Source organism: Rhipicephalus microplus, chromosome 1 (assembly GCF_043290135.1).
Source record: "Rhipicephalus microplus isolate Deutch F79 chromosome 1, USDA_Rmic, whole genome shotgun sequence".
Classification (NCBI taxonomy): Eukaryota; Metazoa; Arthropoda; class Arachnida; order Ixodida; family Ixodidae; genus Rhipicephalus; species Rhipicephalus microplus.
In genome coordinates this window covers 276,873,173-276,899,212 of record NC_134700.1, presented here as the reverse complement: position 1 = coordinate 276,899,212, position 26,040 = coordinate 276,873,173, and the positions used below count along the sequence as shown (strand labels likewise).

General features: G+C 47.8%; 1 protein-coding gene across 2 annotated transcripts in view; it reads right to left on the bottom strand.

Moving 5' to 3' along the window:
- LOC119165163 (uncharacterized) overlaps window positions 1-26,040 on the bottom strand; it is a 39,662-nt gene that overhangs the window by 6,367 nt on the left and 7,255 nt on the right. For both annotated transcript variants that reach the window (XM_037417350.2, XM_075895334.1), the window contains exons 3-8: window positions 19,764-19,858; window positions 18,372-18,571; window positions 13,414-13,710; window positions 11,632-11,748; window positions 7,447-8,328; window positions 2,268-2,465 (exon numbers count right to left, since the gene is read on the bottom strand). In XM_037417350.2, coding sequence (XP_037273247.2) covers window positions 2,268-2,465; window positions 7,447-8,328; window positions 11,632-11,748; window positions 13,414-13,710; window positions 18,372-18,571; window positions 19,764-19,858 — 1,789 coding nt within the window. The remainder of the gene's footprint in view (window positions 1-2,267; window positions 2,466-7,446; window positions 8,329-11,631; window positions 11,749-13,413; window positions 13,711-18,371; window positions 18,572-19,763; window positions 19,859-26,040) is intronic.

Genomic DNA, 26,040 nt, shown 5'->3' with positions numbered 1-26,040 from the left:
AGCATGAAATTTAGTTTCACTCCATTTCCAAGCAAATGAAGTTATTTTCACTGTGTTCACTAGAAGACTATGTGTGCCACCCCTTTTTATTAGCAGTCCTTCAAAACCATCTGTGTTACCACCTTGCTTTTATTTATGTCACAATAGGCGTTGCAAAGGATTTGCAGTTGTGGGGATTCCTTAAAAAAAATGCTTGATACTGTCAATTTTTCAAAAGCCAGATTCAGTTTAGAGTATTTGCATAATATTGACGGAACAACGTTAACTGCTGCACTTGTGAATAACCTTTTCCTCAAACCTATTTATCGACTGCGATATTCGCTTCTGTCTGGTCACGATGTATTATTCCGTGTCCGTACAATGTGGATATCTCCTGCAGCGAAAGCATTTTTCTTTAAATTGCACACTTCCACTCTACCAGTTAAGATACAGCTCAATGAAAAATCGTATATGTGCCCTGAACAGTAAATTGTAGACTCTGCAACCAACCTGATTCGATAGAGCATCGTTTCATTTGTTCTTGTGACGAACATTATTTTTGGCACATTCTAAAAAGAACAATCAGAAAAGAACTTTCACTCACATTTGGTTCCTCCCTTTCAAAAAGAGCCCTACCAATTAGACTCCGTGTGATCTGTTTATGGTATTGGGACTTAACTCACTATGTAGAAGTCGCACGATTGATAGACACGCCGAGCCACCACGGTTGGCGAAATTCGTCTTCCGAGAAGCAGCTGCTCAAGTGCACATCTGTTGTTGAGACTTTCGACCCCGTTCCGTTCCGCAGTGGCTTCCTTTTCTGGATGCTTGTGGGTGTTTACCTGACTTTTGATGAATTATGTTATGCGTAGTTCACAATTGCTGGTGTTGATTCCATGTGTTAAAGAAAAAAAAAAGAGAAAAAAAAGACACACTGCTTTGTGGTAGAACACCTGCTTGCCACGTAAACGACCCGCGTTCGATCCCCCACTCGAACCCATGTTTTTTATTATTTATTTTTTCCATGTTTTTCAAATTTTTTTGCTCACGACCAAACCAATGACGCCGGAATTTCTGCAAAACAAGCTATTTGGTGGAGTCCCTATTCTGGGTCTCGATGGGTAACTGCTAACTTAGCCCTCCAGACATAGGCCCTTTTGGCCTGCAACATAGGATAGGTGTACAATCTATAAACACTACATAACAATAATTTTTCGATATTACTGCTGATTGATGCAGTGCTGCTGAGCCTCATGAATCGGTATTAGCACGATTGAGCCTCGGTATTAAGCTCGATTGAATACTATACGCTTGTTTCGCCAATCACATTGGTCAGGCATTGGTCAGCTAAACACGAGGACGAGAAGTCGGTGCTCTTTCCAAGTGAAAAGGAGCAAGCGCAATAATGACCGGCTACTTCTGCTTGATGCACGACGAAAAAAGAACTCGGGTGATCCTACCTAGGTAATCATAATCAATCTGCACTGCCCTGTTAAGGCATGCCTCATTATCTTTTGGCACCTTGTAAAGGCAGAACCAGTGCTTGTGTCTTCTATTTTTTGTGGTCCATCTTGGTTTGCGCTAAAGTTTCCACCTTAATTTAACATTGTAATAATTCTTTTACTTGAAGCGACCCTGCAACATATTTCCACGTAATCATAGAAGGACTTTATTGAACTAGTTCATTGCCACACAAATGGACTGCCGTATTTTTTCTCTTTTTTTTAATCTGTCAAGTACGAGCGGAGTTGTAGGGATTTGTCACACGCTCTCTCCTTTCGTGCCAACGAGCGCGCTAAAGGCTAAGCACGGGTATGAGGCGACTATAAGACGAGAAGCTACGTCGATTCTCCAGCGTGCGTCGTGAACTTGAGGCTTATGTGACGCGGGGGCACAACCGGTCGGCACTTCTCTCTTGTTTTTGGAGTAAATGTTTTCAATCTACTGAGGCGCTCGTAGTGACGTCGCGGCGCGTAGGCTCAGGCTCCGCCACTCCTCCTACGCGTTGTGCTCGGAGGCAGCTTTGCAGCTGCTGGGCCAGCTGTCACGTGATCACAGAGGGCGGTGGCGAGCTTTGGACTGGGCGGAGCCTCAAGCGCCTCAGTATGTCGACGGCTAGAGCGTTAGGTGTTCTGTGAAGTCACTGTATATGCTCCATGCTACCTAAAGGCACCATATACAGTATCTCTATCGACGGCAACATGCTTGTCGCTGTTTACACACATGGAATAGGTGACGTCTATAGTTACGCAAGAACTTGAGAGCACTTGGCGAGGAAGAAGACTGACCCTGCGTCCTGGCCATGGCATCGGCGGGTGCAGAAGACGGCAGCCGCGAGCCGCCGTCTGACGCGTTGAGCTCGCACGTGTCGCCGGTGAAACCCCGGCCGCAGGAGCAGTAGAAAGAGTCCAAGCTGGGCCAGCACGAGCCACCGTTCTGACAAGGGTTCGGGAAGCAGGGGTCGTATCGCTGCGTGCAGCCCGGACCTGCAACGGTTGTGGTTCGCATTTGAGGCGTGACCCTTCCATACGCATATATTCACTCCACATTTTTATATTTAATCAACTATTCGCTGGTCGCCGGGTGAACTAGAAAGCGGTAAGTTTGAAAGATTGACTTTTTTTTTTTGTACGTGGAAGCCTGTTTATAAATACACCTTCGTTTATAAGGAGCCTTTGTTCTGTCCGATAAAGACGGTAGTTAAAAGGGACACTAAAGAGCGAAACGATTTTTCGTCGATTAGTAAGGTACATTTTCACAATCCCGAAAACACCACTCTTACCGTGACGCGACGCTTAGTAAAAGCCAGAAAACGCACAAAAGAAAATGCCTGTGGCAACACCACCTTGAGGTTCCCGCGCTAGACCGTTTGGTGGTGAACGTGACGTAAGAGATTTTGAAGACGTCTACTGCATCATACATAGCTTAGAATAAATAAAAATGAAGCACATTGTAATGTGTGGGCGCCACAGACTCAGCATACGATGTTTTAGAAAATTTCATTCAGCCAACGCCACGAAAATTCAGAAAATACGTTTTAGCGGAGAAGCTTGTTATGGTGAGACCTGGCCGGTGTTCGAGCAGCGTCGACCAGTAGCGCCTCCCTTCTCATGCACTAGAAAGCACTGTCCCTTAGATGCATGCAGACTGCAGTTGGGTGACGATATACTAGACGGCGCTGTACGTCTTCCATTTCTCGTCTTGTTTCCGAGATGGTGTTGTCCCATAGACATGCGTACAATACGGCGGATGGATGAAGGTATGCTAGATGGCGCTGGCGGTGCAGCTGCTCTCTGATTGGCTGCTGCGCGGGTACCATAGTACGAGTGTGCTTGCCAGATCGTGTTTGGTAGACCATGCACGACGAAGAGCGCCGGTTGCGGAAGGCCGCTGCGGCTTGTGCTCGTCGGCAGGATTCCGAGGTGTGGACGAACGGGCGCACGGACAGACGCATGGACGCTTCGCCCCACTCATAGTGATTCACTTTGTAGATATGCTGTATTTTTTAAAAGTTTCTTGCGTCACGCGCTGAAATTCTGGCGCGCAATTTAAAAATGAAACGACCGGCAGATCGCCAGCTACAGGTACACGTTGACGTCCGGAGTTCTCCACTTTACGCGGGCACTGTACACAAGATTTGCTACAATGACCTTTTGTTTTGTTTTTTTCCTTATCCCTTGGCCCCTCCATGGGCTTTCCGCTTTCGGTACAGCGTTTTGTACTGTTGTCTATATAAATATTATGTATGCATGTCTGTCATATGCCAGTTGTTTCGATAAAAATGAAAAGAAAGGAGAGAGAAAGGCGTGTGGACAGAGGGCCCTTGAACATATTCGCAAGGGCTGGGATGAATCTCTCGTCTCGTATACGAGGGCGAAGAAAGGAAGTAAGGAACACGTCCACGCACTAAAATTGCGTTTGAAATCTGTGGCACGTGTTCCCATACTCGCGTTGTTTACATGAGTACGAGTTTGTTTTTGAAAGAACTTCGGAGAAAACCGGTGGCCCCCGCGAGCACCGCCGAGCCCTTATCGTTTCCGGGCGCATATCGGCGGCATGCTGCCGCGCTAGGTGCGTCCGCCCTTGAAAAGGAATCGCGTCGGCCTCCTTCCTTTTGCCAAGCTGGGTCAAGAACGGCATACGCCGCCAGTGCGCCCACTCGTGACGACATCACAAAGCGATGTCGTCACATCACAAAGCTCTCGCACGGATATCTGTGCCGAAACGATGGCGTGGTCTCCGAACGCCTCCTAACGAATCTGCCAACGCTTTAGGTGAAGTTCTGTGCAAAAAATATAACACGGTCGAGCTTTGCAGGGAACGCGCTCGTGGCGGACGGCGTGAAATGAACCACCAACTCATGCCTTCTCTGACGTTACCGACAGTTTTTCTGGCAACCATGTTATCCGGAAGGGGAGGGGGATGAATAACGGTAAAACAAATACATGTCATGAGCGATGCTTCCGACTTTCTAGACGCATTAACAGCAGCGTGTCTGTTTATTATACTTAGTAATTTCGATAACGTTTCGAGCTATGCCGCACACTCCAACTTACAAACGGGACAGAACACGCTGGTAATCTGAGCGTAGTCCTTCGCACAACGAGCTCCAACACGGGTGTTCAACCTTATCCGACTATTATTTGTAATGTAGTGATATGAACGTGACGTCCATTGAATTGCTAGAGACGCCTTTCCGTTTGAGCATTCAGTTTCATAAATACTTTTTGCGCTGCGTTTAGTCGCAATGACATTTAAAAGTGTTCGAGCTCGTATTGCTCATGATTGTGCATTTCAGAAGGTGTGCCGACTTTTAAATGCGAGGCATTTCTTAGCGAACTTCGGCGACTTCGCGCGTATCTATCTATCTAGCCACCTACGACTTTTAGCTCTCTTGGCCGTTCCGATAATGGTTTCAGTACTAAACTAGGTATGGCATAACAGGACTGTATGAATAACATATTTGTCTAGTCATAACATGAAAATCATGACATGTATGTCATGAATGTCTTGATTTACATTTCATAATCCTGCGGCTATTGCGGTGGTTTCTTTCACATGGCGTGTGGCGAAACTGGTATGGTATGGCATGATTGCATGGCGAACACAAGCGACAGAGCTTAACATGAAAATCATGACATGCGTGTCATGTAACAACATGACTACATGCCACGCTCATGATGCGCTGGAAGCTGTTTCGCTAGCTTCACTTATACCAAACTTGGCATTACGGGATGTGAATGGATGACGAACGTATAATACTGATGCAAACATGATCAACTTGAGATGCGTGTCATGTCACAACATGACAACTTGCTGCGCTCATGAGGCGCTCTCGGCCGTTTCGCTAGCTTCACATCTACCAAACTCGGTATTACGGGACGTGAATGGATGACATAGGTCAATGACCCATCCAAACATGATAATCACGACATGCGTGTCATGTAACAACATGACTACATGCCACACTGATGATGCGCTCGCAGCCGTTTCGCTAGCTTCACATATGCCAAACATGTTATTACGTGACGCCAATGGATGACGAAGGTATGTGACTGGTGCAAACATAATAATCATGAGATGCGTGTTGTGCGAGAACATGACTACATGCCACAGTCAAGGAGCCAATACATTTCGACGTGACGCGGTGCGCGTGATCGCCGGCGTTCATTTCGTTGTGTCACGCCGGCGTTGCCACGCCAGGCGCTGGTCCTGCCGTGTACTCGCAGGTGCGCGCCGCGCTGCGTTGTTTTGACGAATGCGCGTTTCAGCCCGTCCGCCGTTCCTCCGTCATGAAAAGAAGGAGACGCAGTGTTGTCTGGGTAACGGATCGGCACGAAGTGCAGCATTTCGCAGTTCACGCCAGTTTCCATCACCCCGCGCCGACGGACGCTGGCCGCGCCGGTCGCGCCCGGCGTCAGAGTATAGAGTGCTCGCGTTTCGCTAACGTAGCGTCGCTGTGCCCAGCGTGCGCGCGCGTCAACGCTACATTGGAGTATATTGGGCCCTTCATGATGCGCTCGCGGCCGTTTTGCTAGCACCATATATACCAAATTTGGTGTTATGTGACTTCAATGGATGACGTAATATATGACTGGTGGAAACATGATAATCCTGACACGCGTGTCATGTAAAACAAGGCAACATACCACGCTATAGCGTGCTCGCGGGCGTTTCGCTAGCTCCACACATACTAAATTTGGTATCACGTGACGTGAATAGGTGACAAAGGTAAACGACACAACCAAACATGATAATCATGACACAGAAGTCATGTACGGCATCATTTACCTCCACCTCGTAACGTTATGCTGATTTTAAAGTGACATATCAAGCTTTCTAATTCGTGCTTCGCATATCATCGATTCCCACTGCCTATTTTTAGTTCTTGCTTATATATTTAAATGATTTGAACTATATTCAAATGGCAAGTGTTCTGCCGCACTTACTCCATTTGTAACACATTGGAAGTCTGTGGAGAAAGCAAAGAACTTGACGAGCATAACAACATCAAAGAGAGTCGAACGTCTTTTCTGGCATGACAGAAGGTGAGATTGCTGTCCCTCAAACAGTGCTCTTGCGAATAGCTTACAGCGCTTCCAAAACGGCAAATTTCGCGAAAGAAAATTAAATGTCATACTTGCTACAGAAAGGTGCTCCTGAGCCAAATTAGTAATGTTTTTAGTTTTTAAGGGCTTTTTCATTGGCTGGCCGCCCCGGCCAACTATATGTCCACGAGCATCAGATCTCATAGCGAATTTCTATTATACGAACAGTGCTTGTGCGAAATGCGCTAGGAAATGCTGCTCTTTATCCGAACTGCCTCGGTGATCCAACACCTCGACCGATTGATATGCGGGGTTTAACGTCCCAAAACCACCTTATGATTATGAGAGACGCCAAGGAGGGCTCCGGAAATTTCGACCACCTGGGTTTTTTTAACTTGCACCCAAATCTGAGCACACGGGCCTACAGCATTTCCGCCTCCATAAAAAATGCAGCTGCCGCAGCCGGGATTCGATCCTTCGACCTGCGGGTCAGCAGCCGAGTACCTTGTAGCCACTAGACCACCGCGGCTGGGCCTGACCCGACACCTCATTTACCGAGACATATGTAAGGCTGATAAATGCTAGAACTGTGTTCTACAGACACTGTTGAACGTACGGGCATGTCGAGAGATGACACACGGTATACCGGGGATGCAGCCTCTAGATATATCGCCTCCGCGCGCGCAGGAAGACATTGTTGCGGAACTATGTCCTTGAAGACCAACTTTGGAATGTCTGCAGCGGGCCGAAGAAGCAACCACAATGTACTCAATAGTATCTGGCCTTCGCCTACTTGGTCCCTTTCAACGGCCCCAACGACTCGCAGGGCCTTTAACTGAAGTTTTTTTTGTGCGACATTGCTCCTATATTTCCCCGATGTGGATAAAGACCATGCGGGCCATCGATCGGCCCCACTCACCGTCGTGCCTGCACAGGCAGGAGTAGTTGTTCCCGCGGTCCAGGCATTGTGCGGGCGGCGGGCACGGGTTGGGCCGGCACAGGTCCACCTTGATCTCGCAGCGGCGCCCCGCGTAGCCTGGCCCGCAGTGGCAGCGGAAGCCGGCCACCAGGTCCTCGCACTGGGCGCCGTGCGCGCACGGTCCGGAGTCGCACTCGTCGTACTCGAACTCGCACAGGTCGCCCCCGTAGCCCGGCAGGCAGTAGCACCGGAAGCCTCCGCTCCCGGCCGGCAGGTCTTCGCACTTGCCGTGCACGCACGGGCGGGCACCGCACGCGCTGCCGCCGCTCTGGTTCCTCGTCGGCTCTGTAGCCGTGGGCGCCCGTGGCGCTGCGCTAGTAACGACCGCCGTTGTGTTGCCCTCTTGTTGCTCTAGCACTTGCTGCTGCGGCTCCTGAACTTGCACTAGCTGGCTCGGTTGCCTGTCGTCGTGTTGCTCCGGTGGTCTGTCCGTCTGTTGCTCGGACTTGTCAGTTTGTTCGGTCCCCGGTTTTTGTGTCTGCTCTTTCCCTTGGTCTTGTTCCTGCGTGTGAGCTTCAGCGACTTGTTGCTGTTGCCCCGGCTGATGCGTTTGCTCCCCGATAGGCTGTTCCGTCTTCACTGGTTGTTCGGTCGGTGTCGTTTCTTCCTGAAGTTGCTTGTGGTCGGGCTGTTGCAATTGCGGTCGCTGCGTGTCTTGCTGTGCTTGCCGAGTTTTCCACTGATCGGGTTGCTGCGTGGGTTGCAGCTTCGGTTGCGCCGGCTCTTGCTGCTGCCTTGTCTCCTGCTCATTGCTCGGCTGTTGCTGCAGCTGCGCGTGTCCTGGCTGCTGCTCGGCCGTGGTGGGCGGCTTTGTCGATGTGTCTGCGAAACGAAATTGGTAACATTGCGCTTGGTTACATCACAGCACATGGCGTGCGAAATCTCGCGAAGTACGTCCGCATGCCGTGGTGAACAGTCTAAAATACTTTATTGTCAGAGCTTGGCGAACAAGAACCTGCCGGTGCAGTAACGTAGCGAAGTGTACGTTCGAAGCTGGCGCTCCGTATGTAGTCAGGTATTGTCTGCGCATGAACTCTGATCCCAAAGTACGCGGTCACAACACTCATGTTTAGGAGTAAGAAGAAGGTTTTTAATGAGAAGAAGGAGTAGAGGTCGTCTTGAAAGCACATTTCTGGCCTGCTAAGGGGAAAAGGGAAAGAAAAAGGAGGGTATGATGAGGGGTGATTGTGGTACAGCACAAAGTCACTGCACACAATGTCTCGTTCGGTGTAGTACACGCACAAAAGTCTCTACATTATCAGATTCTCTAAAGAAGGAAATCTAAACCTATCTTGCTTAGAAATGCAAGCAGACCCTTTAAACTGCGTTGGGCGTGATCCACACGTTCCCAAGCACCCAAGAGTTTCTCTTCCAAAAAGGGTCTGCAGTCTAGGTCACCTGTGAGGCGCTTTAGAGGTCTCTTTCAACTTCATATAAAGGGCACACACACAGGATGTGATTAATAGTCTCTGGCGTTTAGGAGTAACTGCGCTTGCAATTGGAGGATGCGCGACCTATATACAGCCTGGATACTTGTGAAACAGTGAAGGGAAATAATACGCGTTGCTTCGCTGGAGAAAAAAAAAAGTGTGCCACGTTCTGACTAAGAAGATTGCTCTACAATATTATTTTGTGATAGCTCTGGTTGCTGCTGCGTGCGTGAACCGATAATGATAATTTCTGGAGTTCTACGTCCTGAAATCACAATGTGATTATGGAGGACGCCGTAGCAAAGGGCTCTAAAAAATTTGACTTTCTGGTATTTTTTCATAACATGCACGAACATTGTACAGTACACGGGCTTGTAGCTTTTTGCCTCCACTGAAATGCGACCACCGGGATCGAACCCGCCACCTTATGGTCAGCAGCTGAGCACCGTAAGTAGGGTAGGGTGGTCTAAAATGCGACAAAAAATTGAAAGTAGTGAATATTATTTTTATTTAACTCTTTACCAATAAATGTCAACGCAGAAACTGAGAGAGAGAGAGATAAAGATGCAAGGAAAGGCAGGGAGGTTAACCAGACGCACATCCGGTTTGCTACCCTGCACTGGGGAAGGGATAAAGGGGAGAAAAGAGGTTGTAGAGAGATGAGACGGTACACACAATCACGAGCACACTCGGGGAGCACACACAGTCTACAGGCGGTCGCTCAGGTTTGTTGACTTAAGGTAAAGTAGCTGTGCTTTAGTTGCTTTCTGCGCAACTGAGGCCCAAGGTCTTAGTATCTTCTGCCCACAAAATGGTCCGGGGTCAAGTTGATTCAAAAGCATCCGGAGCTGGCATCGCTGTGTGTCGTAGCAAGCGCAGCTGCACAGGACGTGTTCGATGGTCTCTTCATCTCCGCAGTAGTCGCATGTAGGAGTGTCTGCCATACCAATGCGAAAGGAGTACACCTACTTTTGGTAAAAGGTATGTGCTGCAAAAACGACCGTGTTGTCACAATTCAAAGGGGTGTTTTAAAAATAGAGAAACAAAAAAAAAACAATATGTCTCATTTTGTCCTAACCAGCGGGGCAAAACGCGACGTAGCGTGGTACAAAACGAGACAGTGTGAAATAATTTAATGCCTTCAGATTTTGCGGTAGGAACATCCGAAATTCACTCCGTGGGCCCCCACGCAGTATTCATATGAGCCCACTCCTTGCACTCCACGCAATGAATGCAGACAGAACCCGGCGCTGCGTTGCTCCAGAACTCCTAGCAGATCCAGCAACCCCAGTCCTTCTTTGTGTCAATGGTGTCTTTTGTTGAGTGCTTGCACTTCCTTAGATTATTCAATGATTGGAAGCTATAGATATGTTTTGACGCATCTACTTCGCCTATTTTTGCCGTTTTGATGCAGAACTGCACCGGAGATTCCTTCAATTTTTTTCATGCGCATATTGAGAGCATCCTTTGGAACGCGGAACAACCTCAATATAGCGCGCATGGAGTGAGTCATGTCCTCAACAGCAGTCAGTGTTCTTATATGTCGTTTTCAACCCATGCAGCTCTATATAATATTTTCTTGTAACTCCTAAGCCTCCTAAACAAAAAATATATCATTAGTATGAGTAAATGGTTCACTTGATAGGTATATCGATGCCTTTTTATCGCGTTTTGCCCCTCCCACATGCCCGAATTTAAAAAAAAAACCGCTTTGGCACAGTGCACCAACTGAGCCAAACTTTTGGTAGCATGTAGCTAAAAATATAAAGTAACAAAATAAATACGTAAGTTGTTATACTGACGTCGGAGCAGCTTCACGCACCGATCCGCAATTTTGGCCGAGCAGGATTTCGTCCCCCTTTTTGGCAGTCACGAACACACCGACACCAGCCGCGTAATTTTTCCTACGCGAGCGCTGTGAGTAATGCCAACCGTTTAGACATAAAAAGGCGGACAGCTGCCGGAATTTATCGCTGAAGCATAGAGAAGCAAAGAAAAGTACTTTTTGAATTTGCTATACAGAAGTCGGCAACGTCGAAATGTCGCGTTTTGCCCCGCGTCTCATTTTACCCACACCCTACCGTATACAAAGGTGTGTGCAAGCATTCGACGCTCGTCTCGCGTGCGTGCTGTTTGAAATCAACGGTATGCCTTGGGACTCGCTCGCTGGATTCCGTGCCGACCGGTTGTGCCTTCGCGATCTCCGACGAGAGTGCAGTTCTGGCCGACTGGGTTGGTCCTACGCCACCTCCTGACGCCGGTCCCCGACGACGACGACAGCGTAACTCTGGCCGACGACTGGATTAACCCTATACGCCATCTCCTGTTGCCGACAAGAGCTCTCGCCAATGGTGCCCCGTCCTCGGACTCTTGTGACCGTGTTTTATCTTTCCTATCTTCTCTTTACTTCCGTCGTCGCTCGCTGTGCCTGCGCATCTCTCTCTCTCTCTCTCTCTCTCTCTCTCTCTCTCTCTCTCTCTACCTTTAATCCTATCCTTTTACTCCCTCCTTACCACCATCACTTGTGAGCTACTGTTGAGGTGTCGCACCAGATGCAGACAGTTACGGGGCTCACTTTTCGCTTCTTTTCCCTTTTATAACCACAGAAGTGACGCCAAAACGCGACTATTTTGCAAACAAATTGGAGAAAATCGAGCTCCGAATGACACATTGCTCGATCCAGCATGCCACGTACCTGCTACGCAGCTGCGGTTAGTGGCCTCGTCAGGTGTCTGCACGCAGTGGGTGCCCTGCGGGCAAGGGTGAAGCTCGCACGCACTTAGCGGTTCTTCGCAGCGCCTGCCGCGGAAGCCTGCAAGATTAATGTAGACTGTGGTCACCGTAAGTGCCTCACACCGGCTGCGCGTTCACATTGTCTTGTAGTAAGATAAAAAAAGTGCCGCCATATCCACGAAGTGCATGATGATGATGAGTGGGCGGATACACGAAGTGAATGATGACGAGTGGACGAAGCTCCGGAGGTAAACCTGGTAAACCATGAATCCTCCGTACATTTTGCCCACTCGATTTTATTGCAACGCTCCCCCTGGCGTACGTCGCCGCACTAAATCGAACGATTGCCTTCCACCAATGACACGCGCCATATGTGACATCATTCATATTTTACAACATCTCGCATCGTTCGCCATCAACTACAAGTACCACCGTCTATTTTATAACATCTCGCATCTTTTCATCATCAGCTACAAGTACCGCCATCTAGTGAACACTGCAAGAACTAAGCGAGAGGTGGCTACGTACAGGGGACGCACAGCCCACGCCTTAAGAAGCTTCGCTGCCTAAAAAGAGTGGTAGTCCCGATGTCTCCATTATTCCGTGTTCATACAGTGAGAGAAATTCGGTTTGAGGTGAATACGCTATCACTTCCCAGGGTATGAAAGTTTTTGAAATGCGCTCTAGCCGCGTCTGCAGGCGCCGATGCGGCCAGAGTGCATTTCAACTTTCGCACGAAATCAACACGTATATGTGTGTTGATTTCATGCGAATACCGCTGATAACATGTTGTCTGCAGTTAGTCTGTGGTTTGCGGCTTTGGAAGGATGATATAATTTTCACGGGATAGCAAGCTTACGGACCCGCAGGTCGCGGGATCGAATCCCGGCAGCGACGACTGCATTTTCGAGGGAGGCGAAAATGCTGTAAACCCGCGTGCTCAGATTAGGGTGCACGTTAAAGATCTCCATGTGGTCGAAATTTTAGGAGCCCTTCACTACGGCGTCTCCCACAATGAGAGGGTGGTTTTGAGACGGTAAACCACACATATAAGTCATATCGATCATCAGATACCATGTTTCTTGTGAGGCTTCAGTAAGATATATGCACTAAACTGCGGTACATTTAAAAAAGCCTTGCAGGGGAAAAAAAAAGGGGGGGGGGATAAGTTTCAGCCAATTCCCTTCCATGAAAACCATCGGAGAGCGAAAGTGTAATGACGACGATAACGATGGGTTTCGCTAAAATATCAGCATCATCTCGAAATTAATTTCGTCTCGCTTATTTCTTTATTCGTTTCACCCCCTGTGGCCATGACCTGCGTGAACGCTACTACTGCGACGATGGCAGTGGCGCAAGACAGTTTCGCTGTAAAAACAACAACAATAACAAAAGACCATAGATATGCGCAGAACGTGCCTCTTGTCGGTCGCACAATACTCATCGATTGATTGATATGCGGGGCTTAACGTCCCAAAACCACCATATGATTACGAGAGACGGCGTAGTGAAAGGGCTCCGGAAATTTCGACCACCTGGGGTTCTTTAACGTGCGCCCAAATCTGAGCACACGGGCGTACATCATTTCCGCCTCCATCGGAAATAGTACTTATCGAAATGGCCGCGGATTCGATACAGCAGGAAAAAAAAAGAGGAAACCGGTGCTGAATTTTGACCTGACGTGTGCATATTTCATCTGCGACATCACAGACATTGCCGCGAGTTTGTTACTGAGCGGACGTACCATGAGGGCAGAGGCACTGGAAGAGCGACCCCGACAGTCCCTCGGCGATGTCGACGCAGAAGCCCTGGTTGAGGCACGGCTTGTGGAAGCAGCCGTCGCGCTCCTCGCAGAAGCGACCGGACAGGCCGGGGCAGCAGCGGCAGGCGTACGCCGCGGCTCCCGGCTCGAGCACGCACGTGCCGCCCCCCGCCGAGCAGGGGGCCTCCAGACTCGCCGTGGCCGCCTCTTCGGCGGTCCGCGAGCACTCGTGGCCCGCCACGCTCACGTTCAGCAGCCACGCGGATCCCCAAAGGTGTACTGCACCGGCGTCGTAGAGAAGAATAAAAAAAATGGCAGATACCACGTACAGTGGGAATCGATGATGCGCGAAGCACGAATGAGGAAGGTTTATATGTCACTTTAAAGTCAGCAGAACGTTATGCGGTGGAGGTAAATGATGCCGTAATGACTTCCGTGCCATGATTATCGTGTTTGGATGTCTCGTTTACCTTCGTCATCTAATCACGTCACGTGACATCAAATTTAGTATATGTGAAAATATATAGCCAAACAGCCGCGAGCACGCTACGAGCTTGGCATGTTGTCATGTTCTTACATGACACGCGTGTCAGGACTATCATGTTTGCACCAGTCATGTATTTCGTCATCCGTTGACGTCACGCAACACCAAATTTGGTATATTCGGAGCTAGCAAAACGGCCGCGAGTGCATCATGAAAGGCCCAATATACTACAATGTAACGTTGACGCGCGCGCACACTGGGCACAGCGATGCTGCGTTAGCAAAACGCGAACAGCCTATAGTCCGACGCCAGGCGCGACCGGGACGACCTTCGTCCGTCGACGCAGCCCGACGGCAACCGGCGCGATTTCGCGCCGATGCGTTACCCAGACAACACAGCGTCTCCCTCTTTTCGAGATGGAGGAGCGCTGGAAGCGCTGAAACGCGCATGCGTCAAAGCAACGCAGCGCGGCGCGCGCCTCCGAGTATATGGCAGGACCGGCGCCTGCCGTGGCAACGCCGCCATGACGTGACGAAATGAACGCCGGCGAACGCGTGCACCGCGACAAGACGAAATGTATTGGCGCCATGACTGTGGCATGTAGTCATGTTGTCACATGATACACATCTAATGATAATCATGTTTGCCCCAGTCACATACCTTCGTCATCAATTGACGTTACGTAATACCAAATTTGGCATATGTGAAGCTAGCGAAACGGCCGTGAGCGCATCATGATTGTGGCATGTATTCAATTCATGTTGTTACACGACATGCGCGTCGTCATTATCATGTTTGGATGTGTCATTTACCTTTGTCGTCCGTGCGCGTCGTATAATACCGAGTTTGGTACATGTGAAGCTAGCGAAATGGCCGCGAGCGCATCATGAGCGTAGCATGTAGTCATGATGTTACATGACACGCATATCATGATTTTCATGTTAGGGTCTGTCGCTTGTGTTCGCCATGCAATCATGTCATACCATACAACTTTTTCAACATGCCATGTGAACAAAACCACCGCAAGAGCTGAAACACCAGGAAATGTAATTAATGACATTCATGACATACATGTCATGATTTTCATGTTATGACAAGTCAAATATGTTCTTCATACAGCCATGTTATCCCATACCAAGTTTGGTACCGATACCATTATCGAAACGGCCGGGAGAGCTAAAAGTCGTATAGATAGATAGATAGATAGATAGATAGATAGATAGATAGATAGATAGATAGATAGATAGATAGATAGATAGATAGATAGATATGAAATTAGCTATGTCAACTAGAACAGCATCTGCGATCACGGTGCAGGGGAAAATAGAGAGGGCGATTGTTTAGGCGAATTGGTGACGCATGATCATGGCTTACAGCGCACAAAAACAATGACTCGGTAGCATTAAAACTACAGAAACTAAAGAATTGAGATAAAGTACCGGTTATGCAAGCAGAGCAAGGAGTCTCACAACACAAACACATTCCCACGGGCCGTCCACCGCGGTGGGGCAGGGGATATATATGGTGCTCGGCTGCTAACCGGAAGGTCGCGGGTTCAATTCCGGCCGCGGCGGTCTTATTTAGATAGTGGCGGAACGCTCCATGGAGGAACCTGTACTGTGCGATAGATAGATAGATAGATAGATAGATAGATAGATAGATAGATAGATAGATAGATAGATAGATAGACAGATAGATAGATAGATAGATAGATAGATAGATAGATAGATAGATAGATAGATAGATAGATAGATAGATAGATAGATAGATAGATAGATAGATAGATAGATAGATAGATACGCACGCTCAAAATCGCCGAAGTTCGCTAAGAAATGCTTTGCATTTAAAAAAATTTCGGCAGTTAGCTTTTGAAGTTGGGGGAAACTGCACGAAAAACCAACGTTACTAGTAATCTAGTAACGTTGTGACAAACGCTCCCCCCCCCCCCAAAAAAAAATGCCACACTGGCATGAAAATCCACCTGATTGCAAAGTGAATTCACCTGAATGCAAGTGAACCTTAATGTGGCGAGGAAGGTAAGTATATCCATACGTATCGGTTCATCGTCGCTAGCAATAAAAAAAACAAGGCCGGGTGTCATATGAATATTCCTCAAAGCATTGCACCTCGTCTTTTGAGCTGTTCCCTATAATACGTGGATGTCCAACAAATTAACTGACAAGTTCCCCCTTTTCTGGCCCTCTCATGAAAAAAAAAAAAAGGTGATGGGTTGAGCGATCATTAGATTGATTCGGTTTTATGTTATCCAAGAAGTCGTCGTAATATGTGATGTCGGCTATAACCAGGACCTATGCGAAGAGGTGCCACTTTCGTTGTGCCATGCACCCTTGGTATGGGGTACTATTTGCGGCTTGCTCGACTGGCTTTCGACGAAAATATGATGAAGGGGTGATTATATTATCTGAATTGATTATCGAAACACCGTGATTCATGCACTGTTTTATTATAATGTCTGGACGCTGGACTGACTGGACTAAAAACGCAGTTACATACTGTAAATCTTCGATTGCTATCGTCGGAATGGGATAGCATATCAATACGCACGGCTCATTCAGGCACAGTCCACAACGACCTATAGGGCAGCAAACGAACTGCCTCCAGGTCTGTGACTAGAGTTGCTAAATTACACCCCCTCATCCGGCTCATTTTGTGCATTTTTTGGGTGGAAAGGACCTTTTATACTCCTCCGTATCTAATATCTCTGACTGCGCGCGTACACTTTTCCCGTCGCAGAAACTCGCTAAAGTTAGTTCCGCCAATGCCCTTAGCGAAACCACAACCTAACGCGTCCTTTAACCACCGCAGACCTCATTACCTGGAGTTTGCGTTTGGCGGAAACAAGTCTGTACTTATACTGTAATAACAGCGCTAGCTAGGCCGAATGCCTCGAGGTCGATCGATGCAATCAACGGGAAAGCCAACGCACGTCGCGACCCGCGTTACTAATTCAAAAGTACCCGCGCCCAGTGCATATGGAGGGCGACGTATATATAGACTGCTGTGCGTACAGCTGCCAGAGCGGCCTCACCCCGTTTTCTTTGTTTGGACCGTATGTATTCCTATATGCCCGCTAGCGGAAACTTCCGAATTCGCTCTGTGGAGGAGACGGCGTCGCGATGACGTATAGTGCTTATGACCTATCCGATGGTTAAGCTCGTGCGCCTGTCACAGTAAGCCTTACTGAAGTTAAATTCGCGTTGACATAAAATTCCATAACACCGTTAGAAGTATCCATGAGGCAACTACGTCACCGTTATCATGCTCGGCGTCTGCCCGTCATTTCGGTAAGACATCACTGAGAAACTACACGAAACAGTGAAACCGTATAAAGTTTTAAATTTTGACTTTCCGTTGCGGAGTGATCCACGCCGTATCCGAAGGACTGTAATTTCGGCCTGCATAAAAGAACAGCTTACCGCCCTTGGAAACAGACGATCTCGATTCCAAGTATAGCAGAATCGCTATAAATGGAGAGAATGGCGGAAAGTGCAGACTGTGCGGAACATTGCGGAGCAAAATGTGGCATACGAACTGACTATATAAGCTCCGAGAAAATAAAAATAAAATAAAGTGTAGTGCTGCCTTTTTACGATCAAATGCTTCTATGTGAATTTTCATTTTTAAAATTTTCAATGACGGGCCTCTTTTGTGCACGATATGTGTATGATAACCCAATTTTAAATCATTAGAGTCGTTGACAAGGTATGTGCTCTGCCTTGTTTGCTCGCCGTGTGACCTGCTCCTCATGGTACGCACAACCCGAATGCGCTGTCGGCGACTACAGGAGCATAGATAATAGGATCCGCATAGTTAGTAATAACTGATTACACTGACAAAGGCGCCTACCTCAAATTCAAAACGAATGTGTACACATGCTCCGGCCAATTACGCTCGCTCATTTCCGTGTCGTCAAACGCTTTTGTATGTCGGTAGGATCTGAACCCACAACCTTTGAAATTAAAATAATGTCGAAGTTTGTTGGTTCAGGACCCACTGACGTAAAGGGTCAGTGTTCGTCCTTTCCAATTCATTTCAATTCGCATCACAAAATTAGTATACACTACAGTTGAAGACAACAATTTACGTCCTCTGTACTATCTCCGACCGAATTGTCGGTTCGATTAATTTGGTTCTTCTAGGAGTGAAACTTGAACGTCTTGACGAATTTTATAGATTTTTTTTCACATTGTTGTTCACCCAAAGGTCTAAAAACAGTGAACTTAATTTTTTTTTCTTCGAGCAGATATATAGTAATGTTAGCTGAGCAATAAAACTTGAGCTTGAAAAGGTGCTTAGATGGCAGGGTACTTTTACACTGGTGACAGGCGAGTTAAACGCGGTTTTGTGAGTGGAGTTTTTATACAGAGAATTCTTGGGTTGTCACGGAATGTGTGGCCAGTTTTCACGTGCAGGTCACGCAGCGGTCGACACGTACCGCCGAGTGCGTGGCTTCCCGGCGTGAGTATCTCTGGCGAGATGGTCAGCCCCGGCGCGTGGTAGGGTTTCTCCCAGAGCAGCAGCGCCTCGTCTCGGCGGCATGGTTGCTGGCCGTAGCCGCCCTGCAGCGACTGCAGCGCCAGCCGCGGATCGGTGGTGTTACCGCTCACCGGAAGCCACTCTTCGGACAGGTTCAGCCTGCGCGCAGAGGTAGATTGAATGAGGTGATTCTTAAGAGCGAAAGGAAGAGAAAAGTGAGCCCTGTAACTGTCTGCTTCAGTGAGCGACACCTCAACAGTAGCTCACAAGGAGGGTAGGAGTAAAGGTGTAGAAAAGAGGGAGAGACGTGAGGTGGTAAGCTAGAGGAAGCGACAACAAACTGAGGGGATAGGAGAGATAGGAAAGATGGAAGCACGGTCACTGGAGTCCGAGGACGGGGCACACTTGCGAGAGCTCTTGTCGGCGTCAGTAGATGGCGTAGAGCAAGTCCAGTTGGTCAGAGCTACACTGTCGTCGAAGGTAGTCGGCGTCATTTTTCGCACATCCTGACTTTCAAGCAGTGCGTAATGCGTGCACACAATCTGTCAAGTTAATCGAAGCCACCGGGAACGTTAGCGTTGCTGATTCTGCATCCCCTTCCGGAGGAAAAGGCCGTGGTAGCCCTTCCCGTTGACGTGAAAGACTGTTTCTGTTGTATGCAGCACGATTGATTGTACAAAGTTATTATTAAGAAGTGTTTAAGAGCATGTCGATGTAGATTCTTAGAACGCAGGCAAAACTCCCAACACCATTTGGAACTGATACAGATTTACCCTAAGCTCTACAGCCAGTCATCACGATAAGCGCTTTCGAACTAAAGTTCAGTCACTGCGCTTTGTGTGAGCGTCAGTGTTTCAGTTTAAGTTCATTCTCCTTTTGTACAATTTAGAAATTTCTTGCGATGATTTGGGCGAACGCGAAAGCCGGCCGGAGAAGATCGTGGAGGTCATTGCTTCTTTATTGGAACAAAACCTGTCTGCGCTCGCAACCCATCATCAGGGGTGTCATCAAATCGTAACTCCCCCGTCTGTCCCATGACGATAGTTGTAGCGCGAGAACAGAACGGCGACAAAGAGACAAGAAGGACACGAGCGCTCCTGTCATTCTTGTCTCTTTGCCGTCGTTCTGTTCTCGCGCTATAACTATCGTCATGTCATACCGACTAGCCCGAACTTCCACACTTCTGTCCCATCCATTACGAGGGCAAGGCGCAAATATTCTTGCTTATGATTCCGTCACATGATTTCTCGTTTAAGTTTCCGAACCAGTCGGAAGTCTGTTGTATAGTTCCGGATCTGCTTGTCAAATACGGTCAAAAGATAGGTTCGCTGTGAGGAAACTGCACACTCACTGAACGTCGTCCGTGCTCTGGATGCTCAAGGAGAGAGTAGTGCGTGGTGTGTCCTCTTGGGTCCTGTTGGCTTCCGAGTCGGGAGTGCAGGCCACCTGCACAACACAAGTGAAGATATCTACACACATGCGGATTATGCATCAACTACTCGGTGTCATCGCAACATGAGTAATAGTGGCGCTGGGTTCGATCTTTTGTAGTACCTGTTGCAAGCTCTGGCAAGTGCCAATTCGCGCACCTTTCTCGACGACCTTATAACCACAAAATGGTCTCTTGACGAATGTTTGAGCAGGTTCTCCACTCGAGAGATCTACGAGAGACATTGCAGGCATGAGCAGAGTAAGCTTGGTCACATTTACTATTACTTCAGATTTGTCCTGGAAGACCGACACACTCGGAGAAAGACACGGAATCTTTGATCGGAGTGCGTAAAAATATGTAAATATTTATTTATTTGTTTATTTATTTTCGTCGCAAAGAGGCGTTTCCACACCGCTGTGTAATAAACTGCACGATCACAGAAAGCTGATATCTTGCCGTCGGCCTTGCTAATGGTGATGTCGCGAATCCCACGTTGCTTTCTCAGCCTCTTCCCCTCTTTCATTCTTTCATCTCTTTTGCCGACACCGCCACTTTGTCTAGTAATAATGGAGAACGAGGGCCAACCCGAAGGGCGCAGGTTCGATTTCGGTCACGATGGTCGCATTTATATAGGTGGAGGCAAAATGGTAGAGACCTGCGCATGGTGTGATGTCAGTGGACGTCGAAGAACACTGGATGGTCGAAAATTACGGAGCCCTTCATTACGGCGTCTCTCATAATCACATCGTGTGCTTTTGGGACGTTAAGCCCCAACAACAACAACAACAACAATTATTATATTATTATTTCATATTATTATTATTCATGTCCCTGTCTTGTGAAAGGGGAACTAGAGATTTCCTCCGACTAACCTTTTTTTTTTTCTCTTGCCCTCTCTGTCTCTTGCGGATGCATTGAATGGTTAAAGAGTGAACTATATTGTCATCGGTGATTCTGAAAGCCAGCCTACCCGTGTCTTGATGAGTGCTGTCATACTTTGACATTACTGAGAGGACCTAACGTCATTTTGTCACTTACCGGCATAGCCGTGCACACAACAGGGCCAGCACATCCATCCCCTCTTCTAATCATTTGGAAGGTGTGCCATATCTGCCCCATGTCTTTACTCGGAGGGAAATTTACTTAGCGTCAGCGTCATTGTTTAAGATGCAGGATTCTGACATGCAATTTTTCGACCAAAAAATTGCGGCCGAGAACACTTGATGTTGTTGCATTTCTAGAACGGTTTACTCGCCACCTTCGCACCCTGGAAATAAAGTGTGGGATTGGGCTAGTTGGCAATCCATTCTTGAACTTCTAAGCGCAAAAACTTCCGACAACTATATATCACAAGAGACGAGGACGAGCCCCTGGTAACCCGTGAACCAAAGACTGTCTGTTGATGGAAGTACCGTATTTGGTCGAATGTAACGGAAGTTTTTTTGTTTTTTTTTTTTTGGGGGGGGGGGGGGGTTGTTACGTAAAGTGGACCCCCGCGTTACAATCGAATACCGAAATTCCGTTTCTTTTTCTTCATTAACGAAATAAAAAGCCACCCCACGCGTTACAATCGAGTAAATACCGTAAGTCATCGTTTCACATTCATATATGCATCCATTGGGACTATTGACTCAGTTTGCGCTCGGCCAATTAAAGACGACGACGGGGGGGGGGGGGGTGAGGAGGAGGAATGAAGGTGCAACTTCGCGTTCCCGCCTCCCCTGCGCACGTCCACCCACACTGACAGAAATCCACCCATGTTTGACACAGTACACTTTCTGGAGTCCTCTTTTATAAACTGGTGGACAAACCCTCTTTCAACGGCGCCCTCTGGTGAATGTTCTGTGACGTACCGTTAAGTTTCCATGCCGTGCTATTCGTAAAAGAAGAAAAGCCATCTCACAGCGTGTTTCCTGTTGATAGATAACATGGTCAGCAACGGTATCTTATTATAAGGCGAATTCTGAATGCCACGTTGTTATGCCGGTGCGTCATAAAAAATTACACTGATCGCCTCGATCGCCTTCTTTCCAAGCTCGTGAAAATGATATGCATAAATACAAACTTTATTAACTTCGCATTCTGCTCGACGTCAGCTGCACCTGCGCGGCCCTTTCGCGAAGAAACGAATCTCTCCCTCTCAACCACCGTAGGCTGCAGGTACTGGTTTCATGGAGAGACGGGGAAAGAATCCACGAAAATGCGATGCTTGCGCGAAGCCTGAGCATCAGCCAGTAATCTATATTTAGAAGTGACATTTACCCAACTCTTGACGTAAACGCCGATGCGATGGAATTTACCTGGCTTCCATATTCTTTTGTTTTTTTCCGTCTACCAACCATCCGAGCAGCTTTGACTGAATGGCGCGCATGTTTGCTTCGCATACGGAATGTCGCGAGCCGTCCCCGCACTGTGCAACGAACTCTCTGCAGACGCCGTGCGAGCTGGCATTCAAAGATGCGACTGATAAGAACGCTGCCGGTGCAGCACGCAGAGAACAGGCGCCAAACAACGCACAAACAAAAATAAGGACAGACAGGATATGTTATTGCGTAGTGTGTCATAGGCGTGCGTGGGGTTCTTCATTCGGGGAGGGGGGGACAAAGTTAACCGCAACGCTCCCCCTTCTCCGTTCTTCGTGTCCGAAAGACCAAAAAAGCTCCGCATATAGGACGCAAAAAAAAAAAAAAGAAGAAGCGATGGCATGCTTTTCGCGAAGGCCTTCCATCAGTCCCCGGCTTCACGGGCTGAATGCGGGAGGCAAACAGTTTTTTGAATACAACATCAGATGCCCTTGGTTATCATTATCGTAAAAAAAAAATATATATGCGTAGTCAACCCTGCACATATAAAAAAAAACGACGTGTCTGACCGAGCAAAGGTCTGGGGTGGAAGAGACACCCCCTTTAGATAATATTGAAGGCAGCTGCCATACCTGACCCCTTCCCCTCCCTACACCACTTGCGCGCACCTATGCATTGTGTTACGTTCCGACAAAGCTCAAATTGCACGAGAAAACAAGCAGATAGCGAAAGGATCAAACACGTACTGTTGGGGATGGCATTTTGCGCAAAAAAACAACAAAAGCAAACGGAAAATAAAGAAGAGAGCACAGACAGGCGCAGCAGACAAACGTGCTCCCTTCTTGTCCGTTCTTTTAAAGACGATAGTCTTTCTTGGGGACCTTCGATGCAAAAATTTTGGTCTGTCTGTTTGTCCACCCTCACGGTACTGCGTACGCTAAACTGCACCAGCCGCTGCCCCAAACGGCCGACCCCATCCGCAGCGCCCACCAATGTGGCTCAAACTTCAGCGTTCATACTGATACGATTGTCAATAAAAAAAAAAAGCAAGTATTGCGCATATCTGAGGCGCCATAATAACATGTATATATTCTGTATGTGCGTTTTTTACTAAGAAAGGCATGCATAAGTAATTCTAAGGACCGTAGCGTTTATCACGCTGCGCTCACCATGCAATGCTTGCACGAAAAGGCGAGTGTTTCCAACGCTTTGCTAAGACGACACGGTGGTGGCACCTACCCGTCGCTTTGCGTCCTACACCTTATCACCTCTGAGACGGGCGCGCACGCCTGTCTCAGATCCACGCGTTTTATTTTCCAAGATAACTGCCAGATATAGCACTCATGTCTCCCATGTGACGTGACTTGGTGCGCTCGTTCGCCTCCGCTGCACGCTCGAGGAACTCTAACGCAGCGCCTCCAGAATGCCATTCACCGATTTTCTTGCGCAGAACATCAAATAAATGTTTTGTTCTTTCTCTCCACATGCAAGACTATCGTCTTTCGACGACATTTGCAGCTTAACATGCTGATACGGGGCCAATTTTCTTACTATATTTTTTTTTGCTCAAAATGCCATCCACGATGGAGTACCATATCGCCCAACGCTTGGTTCTTCTAAACATGCGCGATTTTGCTATCCCTTATTGCCTTACGGACAGAGGAGTAGCCCTGTCATTTTACTGGAGGAAGTGATGAGGAAATCGACACCCTAAAGGGGTGGGTGTTCGATCTTGGTGGTTACGCGCATACAGCCGGAGTAGCTGTGTTTCGAGTAGCTGTGTTTCGAGTAGCTGTGTTTCATGTCACATGTCAGTCATGTCAACACAAGGTTCTGGCAGATCACCATTTTTTCACATTGATTGTCCTAGCTGCTGCACTGAGAGTTCATCACGTGAGCCTATAAAAGCAGCTGCATTGTATCATACCTACTTACTCTGACGAAGGCCGTGCCACGGCCGAAACGTTAGTAAATACAATTTCCTTTTCAAATGTGCTATCTGCAAGTTCATTCAATATAGAAAATACCCGGACCTGTCGTGGCTTCCCTTCAATTTCTATATATATATATGTAGTGTTCCTACTTAAAATAACGGAACAGCATTAAAGCTTCAGTATGGAACTGGCGTCCATCTTAATCTGCTTTATTTTTTTCTTCATCCCCCTCTTCTTTTCTGCCCCGGCCCTCGCGCTTCTTCATCTTCTGTCCAAAGGCTCATACCGCTTCACCCTTCCCGCTTTCTTTTAATTACCCCTCCTGGGGTAATACTTGAAGACATTCCCAATTGAAGCACATTCAACAGATCCACGTTCACCAGTGTACCAGACAGTCTTCAAAATTCCGTTCTGGGTGGCTGTCTTGGTCACAGAGTAAGGCCCATAAAATTTGGCACTGGAATCTCTTATTCCTTTTCTCACTAGTACGAGGTCGGTGACTTGAATGTCTGGCATGTCTGCTCGATGCCTCTTGTCGAAATTCTTTTTCATTCGTTTTCGGTACCTCTCCTCCTGTGATTTTTGTTGCCTCTCCTCGACAATCTTGAGGTTTTCCAAGAGTCCCAACTCACGGTCTGCCTGCAGAATAGGGGTCTCTCCTGTAGAAGCGTACTGTGGACTGCACCCCAAGCCACTTGTGTAGGATCGGTTATGATGTTTTACGGCTGCTTCTAAAGAACATTTCCATCCCCCAGGAAAACTATCGTACATCTTGATGTATTGTTTCACGTCCCGTATGGCACGTTCTGCAAGCCCATTCGCCGCAGGATGGTATGGCGCACAGAACTTGATCGATACATTGTGATCTCGAGCCCATCTTACTAGCTTTTCACTCTTGAACGCGGGGCCGTTATCGCATACGATTGTCCGCGTAGTTCTAAACATGTCCCTTTCGAGAAGGGTTATGACGCTATTTGCATCTTCTTTTCCTGCTCGTGCCGCGACCATCCTGGTGCATTCATCTATGGCCAGCAGAAAAGCTTGCGTTTTTCTGACTCCTTCCCGTTTCTTGTTAAGTTCGGCGAAATCCAGGTGAACTACTTCAAAAGGCACGTTCGAGTGGCAAGGTAGTATCATGGTGTCCGTAGGCTGTTTATACTTGACTTTGTGTACTTGACACACATGGCATGAACGAACGTACTGACTAACGTCTTTCTTCATGTGAGGCCACGTAAACCTCTTGACCAACTTGTTGTAGGTACGCCAAAAGCCGTCGTGTCCTCCAGATTCTGGGCTATCGTGGTACAAGTAAAGCACTTTGGAAACAAGAGTTGGTGGGACTTGATACCGACCTTCCGTAAAAACCAGTGGTTCTGAGCCTTCCCACAGCTTCACTTCATTGATTTCTTCAGATTTTTCTGTGTTGTTTTGTACCATCAATCTTGATAGAGCATCTGCATCGGTTAAAAGCGGTCCTGGTCGGTGCGAGATGGTAAAGTCAAATTGCTGCAAGTAATTCACCCATCTGGCGATACGCCCTTTAGTTTGGGTCATATTCAAGAGATGAGTGAGTGCCTGGTGATCGGTGAACAAAGTGAACTTCGTACCTTCCAGGTACGTGCGGAAGTAGTCAACGGCCTTCAGAACCGCCAGTGCTTCTTTTTCCGTAGTAGTGTAGTTTGTTTCAGACGGCTTGAAAGTGTAACTGTAGTAACCGACTACGTGTCGCTTTTCTCGGCCAGATGCTTCAATACATTTTTGATACAACACTGCACCAGTCCCATAATGTGAGGCGTCAGTGTTCAATTCAAAGGGTAAAGTGAAATCTGGTATACGCAGAACGGGGTCAGAAGAAATTCTGTGCACCAAGTCACGGTAGACTCTCTCACATTCGTCACTCCATTCAAAGGGAACTTCTTTCTGCGTTAAGCGCGTGAGGCATCTAGTTTTGACAGCAAA